The 17,894-nt window shown below is 42.6% G+C and overlaps 1 protein-coding gene across 1 annotated transcript; it reads left to right on the plus strand.

The window, feature by feature from the left end:
* The first annotated feature begins 740 nt into the window (after positions 1 to 740).
* PLPBP (pyridoxal phosphate binding protein) lies at positions 741 to 17,288 on the plus strand. Its single transcript, XM_047717071.1, is given in 9 exon segments — positions 741 to 901; positions 2,534 to 2,641; positions 2,720 to 2,755; positions 3,398 to 3,473; positions 12,251 to 12,385; positions 14,068 to 14,163; positions 14,166 to 14,209; positions 14,692 to 14,789; positions 15,927 to 17,288. Coding segments are annotated over 8 exon segments (633 nt in total). The 5' UTR covers positions 741 to 802; the 3' UTR covers positions 14,731 to 14,789; positions 15,927 to 17,288.
* The last annotated feature ends 606 nt before the right edge of the window (positions 17,289 to 17,894 follow it).

The raw sequence follows: 17,894 nt of genomic DNA on the forward strand, positions 1-17,894 counted from the left end.
GTGTACAGACTACTTAAAAATAAAATCTTTTCAAAGAAACTCAGTTAAGTGTCCCTGTTGGTTGCAGAGTGAAACCTTGCTTTGGAGATACTGAGTTAAGTGTATTCATGAAAATGTTTTACTTTTTATGTGCCCATTGAGAATTCCTAATTACTTGTGTGACTCGCATATTTCCATTGAACAGCACTGTTTCAAGGATGACAAGAAGAAATAAACATGCATTTGAATCAGGCCGTGTTCTTTAGAAATAGTTTTATCGGTTCCTCATGAGACTCATCTGAGACACTCGAAGCCACGTCTCCCGCTCTAACAGCGAGTCCTGGTCCCCGCGCGGAAATCTCAGTTCACAGCTCTTTGAACGCCAGGGAAGCGCAAATGTGGGGGGCATTTGGGAAAAAACGAGAACCTCGGAACACGCTTTTTTTTTTTCCCGTCAGAAAGGTCCCACAGGGGTGGGGGCGGCGGCTCAGGCGCATAGTGGACGTGGAAGGATCGCCGGGGGGCACCGGAACCCCTCCAGAGGGCCTCCACACCCCCGCCCCCGCGCCCAGAGCCCGGCCTGTAGGTGCCCAGCAAAGCCAGAGCCGCCTCTCCAAGATGGCCGGCGCCGCGGGGCGGAGCCGCCCGCCATCCCGCTCTCGGCCCGCCCCCGGCCCAGTGTCGATTGGGTGAGACGACTCGGTGGTGAGCGGCGATTGGGCCACACAGGACGCGAGCTGGGCGGGACCGGAAAGCGTTCCCAGCCTGCGGGGCGCGGGGTGCGGGGCGGGGGGCGGTCCGCCCTCGGCGTAGGTCCCTGGGGATGTGGAGAGCCGGCAGCATGTCGGCGGAGCTGGGAGTCGGGTTCGCATTGCGGGCGGTGAACGAGCGCGTGCAGCAGGCGGTGGCGCGGCGGCCGCGGGTGAGGAGGGAGACGGCGTGGGGACAGTGGGCGGCTGCTTAGAGAAGGGGACACCCGCCTGGGAATGGGTCGTCACGGTGACGCAGAGGGGGTCTCCCGGCGGGGCAGGAGCCGCCCCAGCTGCCTTGGCGTCGGCGCGGGTTGCAGAGCCCCCGCAAGGCTAGCGAAGGGTTTCCTCAGCGACCTCGCGATGAGTCTGACAGGTTTTCTGGAGGTTGGTTCCGTTGGAGCAGAAGGTGTCCACTACCCCAGAAAATGATGTCCCCGACATCGCGGCCGTTGCCCACCCGCCTTGTCTAGGAGTCAACAGCCTTAGCGGACGGGAGCAGCGCCGGTCCGGTGCCCAGAACATGCAAGAGAAGACGTCCCAAAGAGCACCTAGAGAGGGCCAGGTCTCCTGAGATCGCTTATGCGGCGACGTCTAACAGCTAGCGGTCGCTCAGTAATTGTCGACACCAGAGCTGCGCTAGGACGTTTGGGGCAGGAGGGAACCGACATCCAATCCCAAGCAGTTTAAAGGGAGACTCCCACCGACCCCCCCTTATATTCTGTCTCCTCTTGGACTTTAATTAGATCAAGCGTCCGTATTTGCTCCCCTCCTTGTAAGTTTAAGCTGAATGGTGTGGAGTGAGACATAACTGAACAGAAAGGTCAGAGTTTCTCTATTCAAGCATTGATGGTGTCAGAATTCAGAATTCCGTCCTGGAGGCAGACGACCTCGATTGGTATAGTCTTTCCTTGGCTACTAATAAGATGTTACCTTGAACTAAGTCCCTTAACTTCTCTGGTCCGGAGGTTCCTCATCTGCCGTAGGCAATGGAATAAGATCTCATTGCTTTAGGCTCCCTGCCGGCATTGATGTTCTGTGATTCTCAGTGATTCTCCCTAATACATGTCACGAATATATCAGGACCGGAATGAGTTTCCAGAACTTAACTGTGGAGTTTCAGAAGCCAGCAGGGACACCCCCTCTAGTGAGAGGGTAATGCCTTCCCTTAATGAAGTGATTCTTAAACCTCCAACATTAATGTGCAAGAGCATCATCTGGAGAGTTTGTGTAAAAAGCAGATGCTCAGATTCCAGCCCCAGAGATTCAGATTCAGTAGGTCTGGAGTGGTACCAGGATGATGCCGATGCAGTCGGTTAAAGACTGCATTTTAAGGAAATACTGCCTTTACTTACCTTCCCAGTTCTCCTGAGAGTAGATGTTCAAGTAGCTAACACAGGGCGCCTGGGTGGCTCAGTGGATTAAGCCTCTGCCTTTGGCTCGGGTCATGATCCCAGGGTCCCGGGATGGAGCTCCCTGCTCAGTAGAGAGTCTGCTTCTCCCTCTCTCTCGCGCCCCCCACTTGTGTATGCAAGCTCTCACTCTCTCTTTCTCTCTCAAATGATTAAGTAAAATCTTAAAAAAATAATAATAAAGCAGCTAACACGCTAGATTTGGATGCCATACATTTGAAAGACATTCAATCAACATTTGGTACTGGTCTCCCTCCAGTATTCAAATAACGGAGCTTACCTAATGTCACGTCTTAAGACCTATGCCAATTGATTCTATGGGATCCGTCTTATAGAACTTACTGGGATAATATTCCTAAACATTCACTCATTTGGCTCTTTCCCTCTTGGCAGGATCTCCCAGCCATCCAGCCTCGGCTAGTAGCAGTCAGCAAAACCAAACCTGCAGACATGGTGATTGAAGCCTACAGTCATGGCCAGCGTACTTTTGGGGAGAACTATGTAAGAGTCCTTTTCCAGTCTGCCTTTGGAAGAGTCGTGATTGCCAGGCTTCTGATTCGTTCTGTTTTTACCCTTTAGGTTCAAGAACTGCTAGAAAAAGCATCAAATCCTAAAGTAAGTGGTTATCTGAATTTTGGAGTTTGTGTCTTCTCTTGGCCCTTCAGCTGAAAGTTAGACATATTTTGGTGGTTGAGTTTTACAGGATGATCAGCTGGCAGTAGAAATGTCTGTAATCATCTTGAACTCCAGATATTTCTCAGCTAGATTTTCTTTCTTTATTAAAACTAAGACTGTAGTTTTCTCCTCTGCAGCTTTTTGGATGTGGTGATTTAGGAGCTTGCTATAATCCTGGGTCCTTTTGAGGTTTGAAAGCTTTAGTCAGTTCATCCTTTGTTTTGTTGTTGTTGTTGTTTTATTTTGTCTTTTTGAAGTAGGCTCCACACCCAGTGTGTGGTTTGAATTCATGACTCTAAGATCTAGAATCATGTGCTCTAATGACTGAGCCAGCCAGGTACCCCATAATCAGTTCATCTTTAATGGATGATATCTAAAAGAAGGAGGAAGCTGATAGGAACAAGCAAGAGAAACAGAGTAGAAGCCTTGGGTTTTTCTCTAAGTATCCTTTGGAGCCTGGCTAACGATGGTGATAGTGGTTTGTTGGATAGAAATGAAAAGACAGAAGGAAATGTGTAAGGTATTTGATCCAGCAAGGCCTTCATAAATTCTAGTCAAACATGGTTACCTTTTTCTCTGCAGATTCTGTCTTTGTGTCCTGAGATCAAATGGCACTTCATTGGCCACCTACAGAAACAAAATGTCAACAAATTGATGGGTAAGATAAAATTCTAAATAGGGAGACAAAATCTTTCTACTATTAATTACTTACACTACTTTCTGTGGCAAAGGGAACAGCTTTTAGAATAGTCCTAATTCAGGGCACCTGGTGGCTCAGTGGGTTAAAGCCTCTGCCTTCGGCTCAGGTCGTGATCCTGGGGTTCTGGGATCGAGCCCCGCATTGGGCTCTCTGCTCAGCGGGGAGCCTGCTTCCTCCTCTCTCTCTGCCTGCTTCTCTGCCTACTTGTGATCTCTGTCCAATAAATAAATAAAATCTTTAAAAAAAAAAAAAAGAATAGTGCTAATTCACCATTTGTGTTTTTGATTTTTTGGGAAGAGAAATCTTAATTCTTAGTATAAGGAGAAAGCCTCATACGGAGAGCAGCTTCTGCATTGCATTCCTTTGCACCTTTATCAAAAATCAGCTATCCATGGGTTTATTTCTAGATTATTTACTCTGTTCCACTGATCTGTTTATCTACTTTTACACTGTAGCATGCTATTTTGATTTACTGGAGCTTTATAATAATTCTTGAAATTGAGTACTGTTAGTCCCCAACTTGTTCTTCTTTTTCAAAGTCATTTTAGCTATTCTAGATTCTTTGCATTTCCATGTAAACCAATTTGTCAGTTTATACCAAAATAAAACATATGTTCTGCCCAGTATTTGATTAGGATTGCATTGGATCTTTAGGTCAATTTGGAGAACACTGACATAGTAAAAATACTGAATCTCCCAACACATTAATGGGGTATAGCACAGTATTTATTTAGGTCTTTAACTTCTCTCATTTACTATTTTGTAGTTTTCATTGTGCAGGATATCGTCATCTTTTGTCTGATTTGTTTCTGAGTTTTTCTTATATTTTGATGCTATCTATTGATATATTGTTGATGCTGTTACTTCAATTTCTGATTGTTTGTTGCTAATATAATACAAATATAATACAATTAATTTTTATATATTCATTTTCTATCCTGCAACTTTGTTAAACTCATGTTGTAGTTCTACTTATTCTAGTAGTTTCTTAGTAGTTTTTTTTTTTTAGATTTTAGTATTTTTTTTTTAAGATTTTATTTATTTATTTAACAGAGAGAGATCACAAGTAGGCAGAGAGGGAGGCGGGCCGGGGGCGGGGTGGAAGCAGGCTCCCCACTGAGCAGAGACCGGATGCAGGGCTCCATCCCAGACCCTGAGATCATGACCTGAGCCGAAGGCAGGGGCTTAACCCACTGAGCCACCCAGGCACCCCATTCGTAGTAGTTTTTTAAAGTTCTACTTACTCTACTAGGGGTTTTGTTGGGGTTTTTTTTTTTTTGCAGATTCCATATAACTTTCGACATAGACAACTATGTTACCTGTGAACAAAGACCATTTCCAATCTGGATGCCTTTTATTTCTTTTTCTTGCCTTATTATACCAGCTAATATCTCCAATACAGTATTGAATAGAAATGCTACAAGTGCACATGCATATTTTTCTTTTTTCTAAGATTTTATTTATTTATTTGACAGAAAGAGAGGTTACAAGTAGGCAGAGAGGCAGGCAGAGACCGAGAGGGGAAGCAGGCTCCCTGCTGAGTAGAGAGCCCGATGCAGGGCTCGATCCAGGACCCTGAGATCATGACCTGAGCCGAAGGGCCTTATCCCACTGAGCCACCCAGGTGCCCTTTGATGTTCTTTATCAGAAGGGGGGTTACCCTTCTAATCCTAGCTTGCTGAGAGGCTTTATCAAGAATCAGTGTTGGGGCGCCTGGGTGGCTCAGTGGTTAAAGCCTCTGCCTTCGGCTCAGGTCATGATCCCAGGGTCCTGGGATCGAGCCCCACATCAGGCTCTCTGCTCAGCAGGGAGCCTGCCTTCCCTCTTTCTCTCTCTGCCTGCCTCTCTGCCTACTTGTGATATCTGTCAAATAAATAAATAAACTCTTTTTTTAAAAAAGGAAATTAAAAAACAAAGAATCAATGTCAGATTTTGTCAAATGCCTTTCCTACATCCATTGAAATGATCCTGTGGTTTTCTTTTTCAGATTATTAACATGTTGAATTACATTTATTGATTTTCAAATGTTAAACTACCCCTACATTCCTAGGAATAAGCTCACTTGGTCAGGCAGTATTATCCTTTTACTATAATGTTGCATTTGATTTGTTAAGTTTTGCTTAGAATATTTGCATCGACATTCAAAAGGGACATTGGGCTGTCGTTTTCTTGTAATATCTTTTTTTAGGTTTCATAACAATAATACTGGCCTAATAGAACTGGAAAGTACTCCTACTTCTTCAGTCTTTTGAAAGAGTTTGTGTGGAATTGGTATTGTCCCTTCCTTAACTGCTTGGTAGAATTCATCAGTGAGGCCTGGCGTTTCTTTGTTAGGAAGGTTTTGGGTTTGGTTTTGTTTTTTTTTTTTTAAGATTTTATTTATTTATTTGGGAGAGAGAGCATGAGAGTAGGAAGGGTCAGAGGAAGAAGCAGGCTCCCTGCTCAGGACTCTGAGCAGGAAGTCCTGGGACTCCAGAATCATGATCTGAGTCAAAGACAGTCGCCCAACCAACTGAGCCATCCAGGCACCCTGTAGGAAGGTTTTTAACTATAGTTTCAGTTTTGTTAATAGACGTCACATAATCTGTTTTTTTCTTGGGTGAGCTTTGTTACTTTATGTTTTTTGAGGAATTTGCCCATTTCATCTAAAGTAATGAATTTATGAGCATTAAGTTGTTAGTAATATCTCTTTATTATCTTTTTAATATCTGTAGAATCTGTAGTGACGTCAACTCATTCCTGATGTTGGTCATTTGTCTTTTCTTTTTTTTTCCTAATCCATCTGACTGGAGGTTTATCAGTCTTCTTTGATAACTACTTCTAGTTTCATTAATTTTTCTCTGCTGTTCTATTAGTATAATATGTTATATAAACAAAAATAATGATATTTTATGGGATTTATAACATGAAAAAGTAAAGTGCATTGAAACAGTGACATACAAAATGGAAAGTAAGAAACAGAAGTACACTATTATAAGGTTCTTAAACTTTATATTAGGTGGTATGACATCATTTTAAGGTAGACTGTGTATAAGTTCAACTTTAAAGCAACCAATAAAGGTGCCTGACTGGCTCAGTTGGTAGAGCATACAACTTGATCTCAGGGTCATAAGTTCAAGCCTCACACTTGGGTCATAAGTTCAAGCCCCACACTTGGGCATAGAGCTTACTTAAAAAAAATAAAATAAATCAACCAATAAAATAACACAATAGAAAATTATAGCTAATAAGTCAGCAAAGAAGATAAAGTGGAGTAATAAAAAATACATGAATGGTATCACATTGTGGTTTGATTTGCATTTCCCTAATGACAAATGAAGTTGAGCATTTTTTCATGTGTTTATTGGCCATTTGTACATCTTCTTTGGAGAAATGTCTATTCATATCCTTTGTGTGTTTTTTAATGGGTCTTGTGTGTGTGTGTGAGACTCTTTTTTTTTTTTTTAAATAAACATATAATGTATGTTTTATCCCCAGGGGTACAGGTCTGTGAATCGCCAGGTTACACATTTCACAGCACTCATCATAGCACCTACCCTCCCAATGTCCATATCCTAATTGGGTCGTTTTATTATCAAGTTATAAAATTTCTTTTATATATCCTAGGTACCAGTCCTTTATGCTGTCTATGATTTGCAATATATTCTTCCGTTCCGTGGGAATGGTGTCTTTACCATCTTCTTTATGGTATCTTTTGTAGCCTAGAAATCTTTCATTTTAATGTACTCTAGTTTATCTCTTTTTTCTTTTGTGGCATGTGCTATTGGTACTATAGCTAAGAAATCCAAGGTCACAAAGATTTTTTTTTTTCTTAAGTAATCTCTGTGCCCAATATGGGGCTTGAACTCACAACCCTGAGATGGAGAGTCAGATGCTCTACCGTTTGAGCCAGCCAGATGCCCCCAGAGTCTCAAAGATTTACTCCTATTTTCTTCTGAGAGTTTTATCGTGTTAGCTCTTACCTTGGGTCTTTTTGAGTTATTTTTATGTATAGCCTAAGGGAAAGGGAGCTGCCACTTCATTCTTTTCCATTGAACTTTTTTGTACCTTCACCTTTATTTTTTCAAAGGTACTTTTGCAGACTGTAGAGCTTTAGCTTAATGGTTTTTCGTTCGATACTTTGAAGATATTGCTCCACTGTCTTTACTTAGACTGTTTCCAATGAGAAATATAATGTCATCCCTTATCTTTGTTCCTCTGTATGTAACATGTTTTTTTTTTTCCTTTAGCTACTTGCAAGGTTTTCTGTTATCACTGACTTTGAGCATTTGATTATGATATGCCTTGGTGTAATTTTTTTTTTCCACATTTCCTTGTGTTTGGGGTTCATTGAGCTTCTTGGATCTGGGGTTCTAATCAAGTTTAGAAATTTTCAACTATTGTTTCTTCACATATATTTTTTGCCTCCCCCTTGCTTTTCTCCTTTGGGGACTCCAGTTACCTATTGGTCTGCTTGAGGTGATTCTACAGCCCACTGATGCTCTTTTTAATTTTTATTATTTTTTTTTCCTTCTCTGTGTTTCATTTTGGATAATTTCTTCAGGTAACTAAGCCTTTCTTTAGCATTGTCTAATTTGCCATTAATCCCATCAGTGGATTTTTCATCTCCTACATGGTGGTTTTCATGCCAGTTGAGTCTTTTTATATCTTCCATGGCCTTCTGTAGTTTTATATATGGCACACGGTTACAGTAACTTAATGTGCTGCCTACTAACCTCTATCATCTTCTGTCATCTTTGACAGTCTGGGGCAATTTCAGCAGATTGATTTAACCCCTCATTATGTATCATATTTCCTGCTTCTTTGAATGTCTGATTTTTGTTTTTTGGGGGGTTTTTTGGTTGTTTGTTTGTTTGTTTGTTTGGACAGCAAATATTGTGAATTTTCTTTTTGGGAGCTGGTCATTTTCGTATTCCTATAAATAATTTTTGAGCCTTTGTTTGGAACACAGCTAACTTACTTGGGGTGGTTGATTTTTTAGGTCTGCTTCTAAGATTAGTTGGTGTGCCTAGAGCAGAGCTCAATTTAGGCTAATTATTCCTTATTACTGAGATAAGGCCCTCCTTGTACTCTACCCGGTGCCCCCATGAATCCTAGGCCGTTTGGTGGGAATAGGCACTATTCCATCCCCTCTGTGAACATCAGGCTCTGTTTCTTCTAATCCTTTCAAACAGTTCTGTCCTGAGCCAGGAGTGATTTCCTTACATGCATGCACTGATCTGTACCCAGCCGAGTTCTGGAAGGGAGCCCTTCACAACTCACCAGTGGTCTCTCTTTGTGCAGCTCTTTCCTCTCTCAAATTCTGCCCTGTGAACTCTAGCTACTTAGTCTTTCCAGATTCTTGGTTCCTGTCTTCAACTCAGGTCCACACTCTTCCTGCATTCGCCTTTCCCGTGCCACATTCTAGAAACTTTAGCTGGGGCAGTTGTGGGACTCACTTCATTTGTTTCTCATCCCTCAGAGATCACTATCTTTCATTGCATGATACTCAGTTCTTTTACATCACCGTTTCATATATTTTGTCCATTTCGATGTTCAGGTGGGAGGGTAAATCTGATCCCTATATTTCCATCTGTCGGAAAATAGAAGTCATTGTATTATTTTTTTTTAAGATCTTATTTATTTATTTGACCGAGAGAGACACAGTGAGAGAGGGAACACAAGGAGAGGGAGAGGGAGAAGCAGGCCTCCCGCTGAGCAGGCAGCCCAATGTGGGACTCCATCTCAGGAACCCAGGATCATGACCTCAGCCGAAGGCAGCCACTTAACGACTGAGCCACCCAGGCATCCCTGCTTGTATTATTTTAAAAGCTATTTCGTATTAGGTGTCAGGGGAGTAGGGAGCCTATTTATACTTAATAAGTGGACAGCAAGACAATCAGCTTTTTATTGGAGAAATAATTAAATTAGATTCCCTTCCTCACAGTGTAAATTCCAGTGAGATTAAAGAATTTTTTTTTTTTTTTTTTTAGATTTTATTTATTTATTTGATAGAGACAGCGAAAAAGGGAACACAAGCCAGGGGAGTGGGAGAGGGAGAAGCAGACTTCCTGCCCAGCAGAGAGCCCAACACAGGACCTGATCCCAGGACCCTGGGATCATGACCTGAGCTGAAGACAGATGCTTAACAACTGAGCCATCTAGGCCTGAGATTAAAGAATCTTAACTTGAAAATCAAATTATGAAGTATTAGAAGAAAAATAGGAAGATATTTTTTCAGGCTGGTGAAAGACCTTTCTAAATAAAACAAAGTCTGAAAGCCATTAAAGAAACAATTAGCATATTGCTTACATAAAAATTAAAGCTTTCCATATGTCAAAGCAAAAGGGAAACACAGATTGGTAGTAAAATAATATTTTTTAAAAGGGGAGGAAGTTAATATCCATAATATATAAAGAATTTTTTTAAAAGATTTTATTTATTTATTTGACAGAGACAGCAAGAGAGGGAACACAAGCAGGGGGAGTGGCAGAGGGAGAAGCAGGCTCCCCACTGAGCAAAAGAGCCTGATGCAGGACTCAATCCCAGAACCCTGGGATCATGACCTGAGCCAAAGGCAGATGTTTGCTTAACAACTGAGCCACCAGGTACCGCTAAAGAATTGTGAATGCATGAGAAAAACATAGGGAAAAACTAAGAACAGGCCATTTATAAGGATAAAATATACAAAAGATCAGTAATCAAACAAAAAATGCTTACCCTCAATAAGAGAAATGCAAATACAATAATAAATTTTACTTTTCACCAATCAGGTTTGCAAAAAGTAAAAAGTCTGCTAATATCCAATGTTTGAGAGCATGAGTAAATGAGCACTCCACATTTTGCAGGAAGATTCTAAAATGGTAGGCTTTTTTGGATTTCTAGTATCTAACACAGTTTTAATTGTAGTTTGTCCTTAACTAGTAATTTCAATTCTTGGTACTCATGTATTCTATAGCAACTTGTATATGTGCACAAAGATCTGTTTCTAAGCTTTGGTTTGTAGTAAAAAAAAAAAAAAAAACAAGTTAATAAGAACAGTGTTAAGGAAATTGTGATCATCTGTTCTGTGGAATGTTGCAGTTGTTAAAAGTACCAGGAGATTTATGGTACTAATGTAGAAAAAATCTCCAACATGTATTGCTAACTGGAAGCAAGCAACCCATAAAACATTTACTATGATCCAGGTGCCTGGCTGACTCAATTAGTGGAGTGTGTGACTCTTGATCTCAGGGTTATAAGTTCAAGTCCCACGTTGGGTATAGAGATTACTTAAATATAAAAGGTTTGGGGGGGAACCAGTATGATCCCATCTATATGTTATTCCAAAAATAAAAAGAAATTATACATCTGGGGGGGTGGTCTATGTGATTGGATGGAAATACACTAAAATGATCTGGAAGAATCCTCAGCCCAGTGGTAACAGTGGTAGTTTCTAGGGTGAGAGACTCTGAGTTTTTACTGCATGTGCTTCTATATTGCTTTTTTTTTTCTCCCACATCAGGCATATCTGCTTTAGTCTGTTTTTTAAGTATATATATTTTTTAAATATATACTTTAAAAAAGTAGCCTAAACTCAAATTCAGCATTAAGAATATGGAGTCATGGGACACCTGGGTGGCTCGGTCGGTTGAGCCTTCTGCTCAGGTCATGATCCCAGGGTCCTGGGATTGAGTCCCACATCATGTTCCTTGCTCAGCGGGGAGCCTGCTTCTCCCTCTGCCTGCTGTTCCCGTTGCTTGTGTGCTCTGGCTTTCTCTCTCCCTCTCACACATACACAAATAAATAAGTGAAAAACCTTAAAACAGACAAACAAACAAACTTGGAGTCATGGGGTACCTGGGTGGCCCAGATGGTTAAGCATCTGAGCATTTGGCTATGGTCATCTCAGGGTCCTGGGATGAAGCCCCATGTTGGGCTCCCTGCTCAGCAGGAAGTCTGCTTGTCCCTCTCCCTCTTCCCCTCCCCCTCAACACACTCTCTCTCTCTCCTCTCTCAAATAAATCTTCAAAAAATATGATGGAGTTTGCCATTATTTAAATCACAGCTCTAATATTGTTAGTTTGTAAACTTGAATAAACTTTATCCTTTCTGAGCCTCAGTTTCCCCAGCTGTAAGGTGGAGGTAATAATAGTGCTTCATGAACCATGGTTAAGATTGAAAAGCAGTAATGCATGTATACTGGTTAGCAAATTGCCTGTTTGACGAAAGCAAGCTGCTGATGTGCTGCTTCTGTCTTCGCTCTATATCTGAGGCAAGAGTGATATTTCATGTCACATGCATCTTTGGGAAAGGAGATGGTTTCTTCCTTAGCTGTCGTTCTGTTGTCCTGGTTGAACGAGAGCACCCCTGTCCCACAGTTTAAGAACATGGCGTTATCCTGCCAGGGAAGCACTTGGGCCTCCATAGTTGTCCTTTCTTTATTGTCATCTTGACCCGGTTCTCGCATGTGAACTGACATACAGTCCCATCAAGCCTGCTCTTGGGAATCTGCACAATTTCCAGCCCTCTTGAATGCATGTGTCTCCTCGTTGCGGCAGGACACTGTTCCCCTGATGGATCCTTTCCAACGAGGTAGCAGTGGGCTGACATTCAAACTGACATCTAGTAAAACCATCTCAGAAGTCTGAGCATAAGTCTGTCTTGTTCTTTTTCTGGGAAATCGTTCTTCCATCCACCAAGTCAAAAAGATTGGTTGTATGTTGCTTGCTACAGTACGGTGAATGAAGAATTACCTTGCCTCTTTCTCGTTTCAGCTGTCCCCAATCTCTTCATGCTGGAAACAGTGGATTCTGTGAAGTTGGCAGATAAAGTGAACAGTTCATGGCAGAAAAAAAGTTCTCCTGAAAGGTTAAAGGTTATGGTCCAGGTTAATACCAGTGGAGAGGAGAGTAAGTGACCCGACCTGAATTGTAGATTTTTCTTCCCCTTAGTATGGTTGAAGGTCTGGAAGAATGCCAGGCCTAAGAATCTGATAGCTAAGGGTCTAGAAGGAAATCACAGGCCTTTAAGTAAGCTGTTTCCTGTAGGATCTAGATGGCACAATGACCTCTAAGCCAGTCCACGTATAACTCTTTCTTACATTGTGGTTTGTTAATTTTTAGTTTTTTGGTGGCCCAGAATAGGACAAGCCAAGAAGGGAACTGTAACTTCGATCTCCTGAAAATTCCTAGAAATCCGTCACTGCTGAAGGAGATAGCACAGTTATAGGTGTGACACTCAGGTGTTAAAAAAATTACTTAATGTTACATTAGGAGGGAAAAGAAGGAAGTCACCTGAGCGCCAGTTAATGAATACCTTTAAGGGGTTTGGGTTGACAGTGTAACCTAGTGAATAGAGCAGGAGCTTTGAAATCAGACCTCGGGTTTGAGCTCCCGCACTTTCCAGCATTGTAACCTCAGGCAAGTTACCTAACCTCTCTGTACCTCAGTTTCCTTGGCGGACCATGATAATCACAGTGGTGCCTACGTCAGAGGGTGTTGACAGGATTGAAAGTGGTAGCGTGGGCAGAGCTGCTGGCAGGGAAGCCTGCACATCTCACTTGTTAGCACTCGTTAACAGGAAGTGTTCACAGACGGGTCGTTTGCTTACGACCAGCAGAGCCCCAGGATTCGCCAGACGGTAACATGAAGGAACACAATGCAGACTATCTTCCAGATAGGCCCTCGGGCCAGGCTTCCTGGCTTTAAATCCCAGTTGCGCAATTTCTAGTTGTGGGACCTTGGACAAGGCACCGAGCCTCCCTGTGCCTCAGTTTCCTCATTTTTAGGGTGGCGACAGTAAGAGTACTTATTGCATAGTTACTGTATTAAGTGAAGAGCTCTTAGAACTTGGCACATGTGCCTGACACATAAGCGTTTTGTAAATTGTAACAATTTTTATTTCTTCACGCACCTAGATTATATGTTATCAGTATAGGTATGTCTGAAACTGGCTCCAGAGGAAGTCTATGATAGCATTTCCTGATAATTGGCTATATTAGGCTGTAATTAAAGATTCAAGTGGACATTCGTAGCATCTCCATTTGATAAATGAGGGAAAGAGAACATCCATATTCCTTATAACGGCGTAACAAATCATCATTTACTACAGACTCCTCCTCCATTTGTTAATTATCAAGTTCCATTAAATTTTACAAATACTTAGTGAAAACTATGATATGTACTTTATTTTAAAATGTTTACAGCTCTAATAAATTAATGAAACAATAGATGTACCAGAGCTGGGAAAAGAATTCCCCGGTGAATCTGGCATTTTGACAGTGTGAGTCTTCTTGGTGTCCCAAGAAAGATAGTGTTTTTTTTCTCTTCCCTCTGCTCTAGCTGTTCTCAGCGCAGATCACGGAGATTCAGATGATTAATACTCAATTCCTGACCAGAAGGGAAACAACATAAACAAAGGCCACCAAAATAAAATTACTTTTTAGGACTGAAGGATACTTTTTTTTTTCTCTCTCCCAAGAAGCCCTCTAGCCCAAAAGTCACCTCCTTTTTAAGGAAGGGGTAGAAATGAAGCCTTCCTCTGGCTACTTCAGACATGTTGGTACAAGTGTCTTCTGTTCCTTTTTGTGAAGGTAAACATGGCCTTCTGCCTTCAGAGACAGTAGCCGTGGTGGAACACATAAATGCCAAGTGCCCCAGCCTGGAATTCGTGGGGCTCATGACCATAGGAAGTTTGGCCATGATCTTAGTCAAGGACCAAATCCAGACTTCCAGGTACTGGGGCCAAGGATGGGGGTATTGCTGCATGTTAAGGAAGCATCTTAGTGAAATGCTGTTGCAAGGACAGGCTGTCATGATAAACTTCAGAGACATCCCAGATATTGCCTGTCAGGGGTTATGACCCTCTTCTGAATTCTTTTGTAAGGGCAAGAAGAAAATAAGTTCCCAAAACCTCGCAGACCTTCTCAACCCCACTTGAACCTGGCTTTAAAACACAGTCTTCAGAGGAAAACCAGTTCTTTTCTTCCTTTTCCAATGGCTGATGATTTTGTTTTGTTTTGGGGGGGCTTTTTTTTTGTTTTTTTGAAAGCATTTTGCTAAAAAAAAACTGTTTTCGGTAACTTCTGAAAATTTTGACAGGCCTTGAAACCACAAGGAATCGATAATCTTTGGCAGAGATGTTCAGATTCAGCCACTTTCAGGCATCCTTAGAGAAGGCAGGAATGAAATAAATGTCACACTTGTCTTTCTGTCAGGTGTTACTGTCCCTCGAGAGGAGCTGTGTAAAAAGCTGAGCATCCCCACTGAGCAGGTTGAGCTGAGCATGGGCATGTCCATGGACTTCCAGCATGCTGTGAGTGTCCTCCTGGGGGGCCTTTATCCACCTCAAGGGGAGGGTCTGAAAGGCCACAGCAGGGAGTGGTTTTTGTCAGAGAAACCTTCAAAAATGCCTCATCGTAGCAATAGGGTCCCAAGTAGCAGTGGCTCTCGCCTGTTCCAGCATCCCCCACCCCCTTCTTTTTTGAAATTAAATGTATGGAAATGATAGCTTTGACACATAGCTTTTAACTCAATACGATTCCCTGAGTGGATTCTAAAGAACGAGAAGGGGCTCCTGGCTGGCCAGTCAGTAGAGCACATGACTCTTGATCTTGGGGCCATGAGGTCAAGTCCTACAGTGGGTTGTAGAGATTACTTAAAAATAAATAAAATAAAATAAAAATAAAATATTTATAATTTTTTAAAGTTTATTATATATGCTTTTTTGGAATAGTAAATAACTTGATAAGTGCTAAAAATAAGTAGAAACTTGACTCTGTGCATCCAGTAGTTGCATTCTTGGAAACTCACATAAACCGAAACAGTGCAAAATACTTTGTGTTTATAAGTATGATGAATTCAATCCTGTGCTCAAATAATCAGGAGGAGGTATTTCTTTTTTTTTTTTTTAATAAAGATTTATTTATTGACTTGTCAAGAGAGAAAGAAAGAGAACAAGCACAAGCCGGGGAGCCACAGGCAGAGGGAGAAGCAGGCTCCCCCCTGAGCAGGGAGCCTGATGCAGGACTCAATCCCAGGACCCTGGGGTCATGACCTGAGCCCAAGGCAGACACTTAACTGACTGACCACCTAGGCACCCCAGGAGGAGGTTTTCTCATCTGCCTAATCATGGAGCATCAGGAAGGGCTGTGGGCTGTGAGACCTGTCCATTGTGCCACCATGTCTCAGTCAGAGGTGACCTTTCACTCCAGCCCCAGATAAGCGGCAGTTGTCTTCCCTAATCATGGTGACAGCCATGGACAGGTTACTGATTTCTCAAACACACCCTGGAGGTAGGATCATCCCAAGGTTAACCACTGCCCGTAGCCCTCTTCAGCTGCCTTATCATCGTTCTTCATAGAACCCCTCATGAGCCACAGCGACAGGCATGGCTTCAGAGTGGCTGCCTTATTTCAAACTCGGCCCCAGTACTTTCTCTTCTTTCCCGCAGATTGAAGTAGGATCTACGAATGTCCGAGTAGGAAGCACCATTTTTGGAGAGCGAGATTACTCCAAGAAGCCTGCCCTGGACAAGTCAGCAGCCGACCTGAAGGCACCAATGGAGGTGGCGCAGGCGCACTGAGGCCAGGCATAGCCAGCAGTGGTGCATGGGCCGGGGCCGTCCAGGAGGACAAACTATGCACTCACTTGATTTCCATCTCGATGTTTTCTATGTTACAGCACAGCCGTGCTCTCCTTGTGACCCTCAGAGAGCGTGCTGATGATGACGTGTGTGGATGGAAACCATCTGTACTTAGTATCTCACCCAAGAAGTTCACTTCAGGTAGTGGCTTTGGATTGGATCTCAGAAATCCAGACATTTCTGCAGAACACATATCAAGTCAATAGCCAGGAATTGAGTTCAGTTTTGAATCTTGCCCAGGAAAAACAACCAACTCATGAATGCCTTCCCCAGGTTAAAATGTGGCCACTGATGCCTATAATCACCAGAGTGAGAGGGATTCGCATTTGTCATCCCCTTTCATAGGAAATTCTCTTCACACAAACCCCTAGTGAGTAATTAATTGTCTTTGCTGCTCTGGAGCAGAGTAATCGCTGTCCCCAGTTTCCACCCCACCCAGTAAATATTTATCTGTGCTCTGGAATGACAGTACAGGTGACTTCTGGAACTGGCTCAAGGCAGTGCTCCAAACCCAAATCACGGCTCATGAGAGTTTATGGCTTTGGCCACCTTGTGGTATTAACCCTGAAAATGACAGAGGTAACATAATTGGGTTTTGAGCCTTTCTAACATCCTCAAGAGACAGGGCTTTGAGCTTTCTCCCCTGGCTCTCCAGTGAGGAAAATTTAATGCTGTGATTTCTTTTACACCATAATTCTCTTAATGGTGGTTTCTTATCAAAGACCAGTGAATCTCATCGCTTCCCAGAAATTCCTTCAAAGCCACTTCAGGCTCACAGTTTCAACAAGGCCTGGCTTTGAGGTTCCCACCCCAGCAGAGCATTTTCCAGGCCCATCTATATATACCCTCCCCTCCCATGCTGTACTGATAAGCCAGAATTTTGCAACTTCTTGGTTGTTAATAAAGTAGCAAGAGCTTCAAAAACTAGAAAGCACAATTCTCAGATACTCATAACAGTCTTTATTCAAGCCCCAGTCTTTTATCTCACGAAATAACTCAGAACCTGTTGCTACTGCTGAATGTAATTTTGTAAAACTTAAAACCATTATGATGCCTGTATTCTTTCAATCAGAGCTATATGATGTTTCAGAGTGTGTTAAATAAAAATGTGAGTTTGAATTATACCATCTGTTCCGATTACAAAACAATTAAAGTATTTATTTTTTAAGACCTGGTGTAATGAGTGAGTCTAACAGGAGCGAGGCATTGGAGCCAACAGGGAGTCACTGTGCCCATCACTTGACACGGTGCCAGCCCAGCTTTAGAAGAGGACTTGCCCTGGCTCAGAGATGCAGCCAAAGCCGCACCGTGGATGAGAGAAGAATTCTGAACTTCTAAAGGCAAGAAAAATGAAATGTTGGCATTTCAGGAATCGCAAAAGGAAAGCAGTGTTACTTACCTCTTGCCACAGAACCCTACTTCAGGTGGCCTCTAGGTGGCAACATTGGCTAACCTGTGGGCAAGTACTGGGGCTCCACCGCGCACATTTCTTGGGAGGGGCCCTCACCTGAGTCTTACCCCTTCAGAGGGCAGGAAAGGAGGCCAAAGAGAACATCATTTTTCCAAGTGATAGGGCTGACTTGAAAAGCCACTAGGTTCTTCCAGATACCTCATTTCTTTGCTAACTGGATAGGGGTCCGAGGATGGCTGTGGAACTGGGAAAAGTGAACTTGTCTAAGCTTTTTAATAAAGAACTCTCCAGATTGAGAACAATGAAGGAGGCAAGCCAGAGGAGGCTGAGTCAAACCCAGATAAGGAAACTAAAGTAGGTCTGTC

This window comes from Lutra lutra, chromosome 2 (assembly GCF_902655055.1).
Source record: "Lutra lutra chromosome 2, mLutLut1.2, whole genome shotgun sequence".
NCBI lineage: Eukaryota > Metazoa > Chordata > Mammalia > Carnivora > Mustelidae > Lutra > Lutra lutra.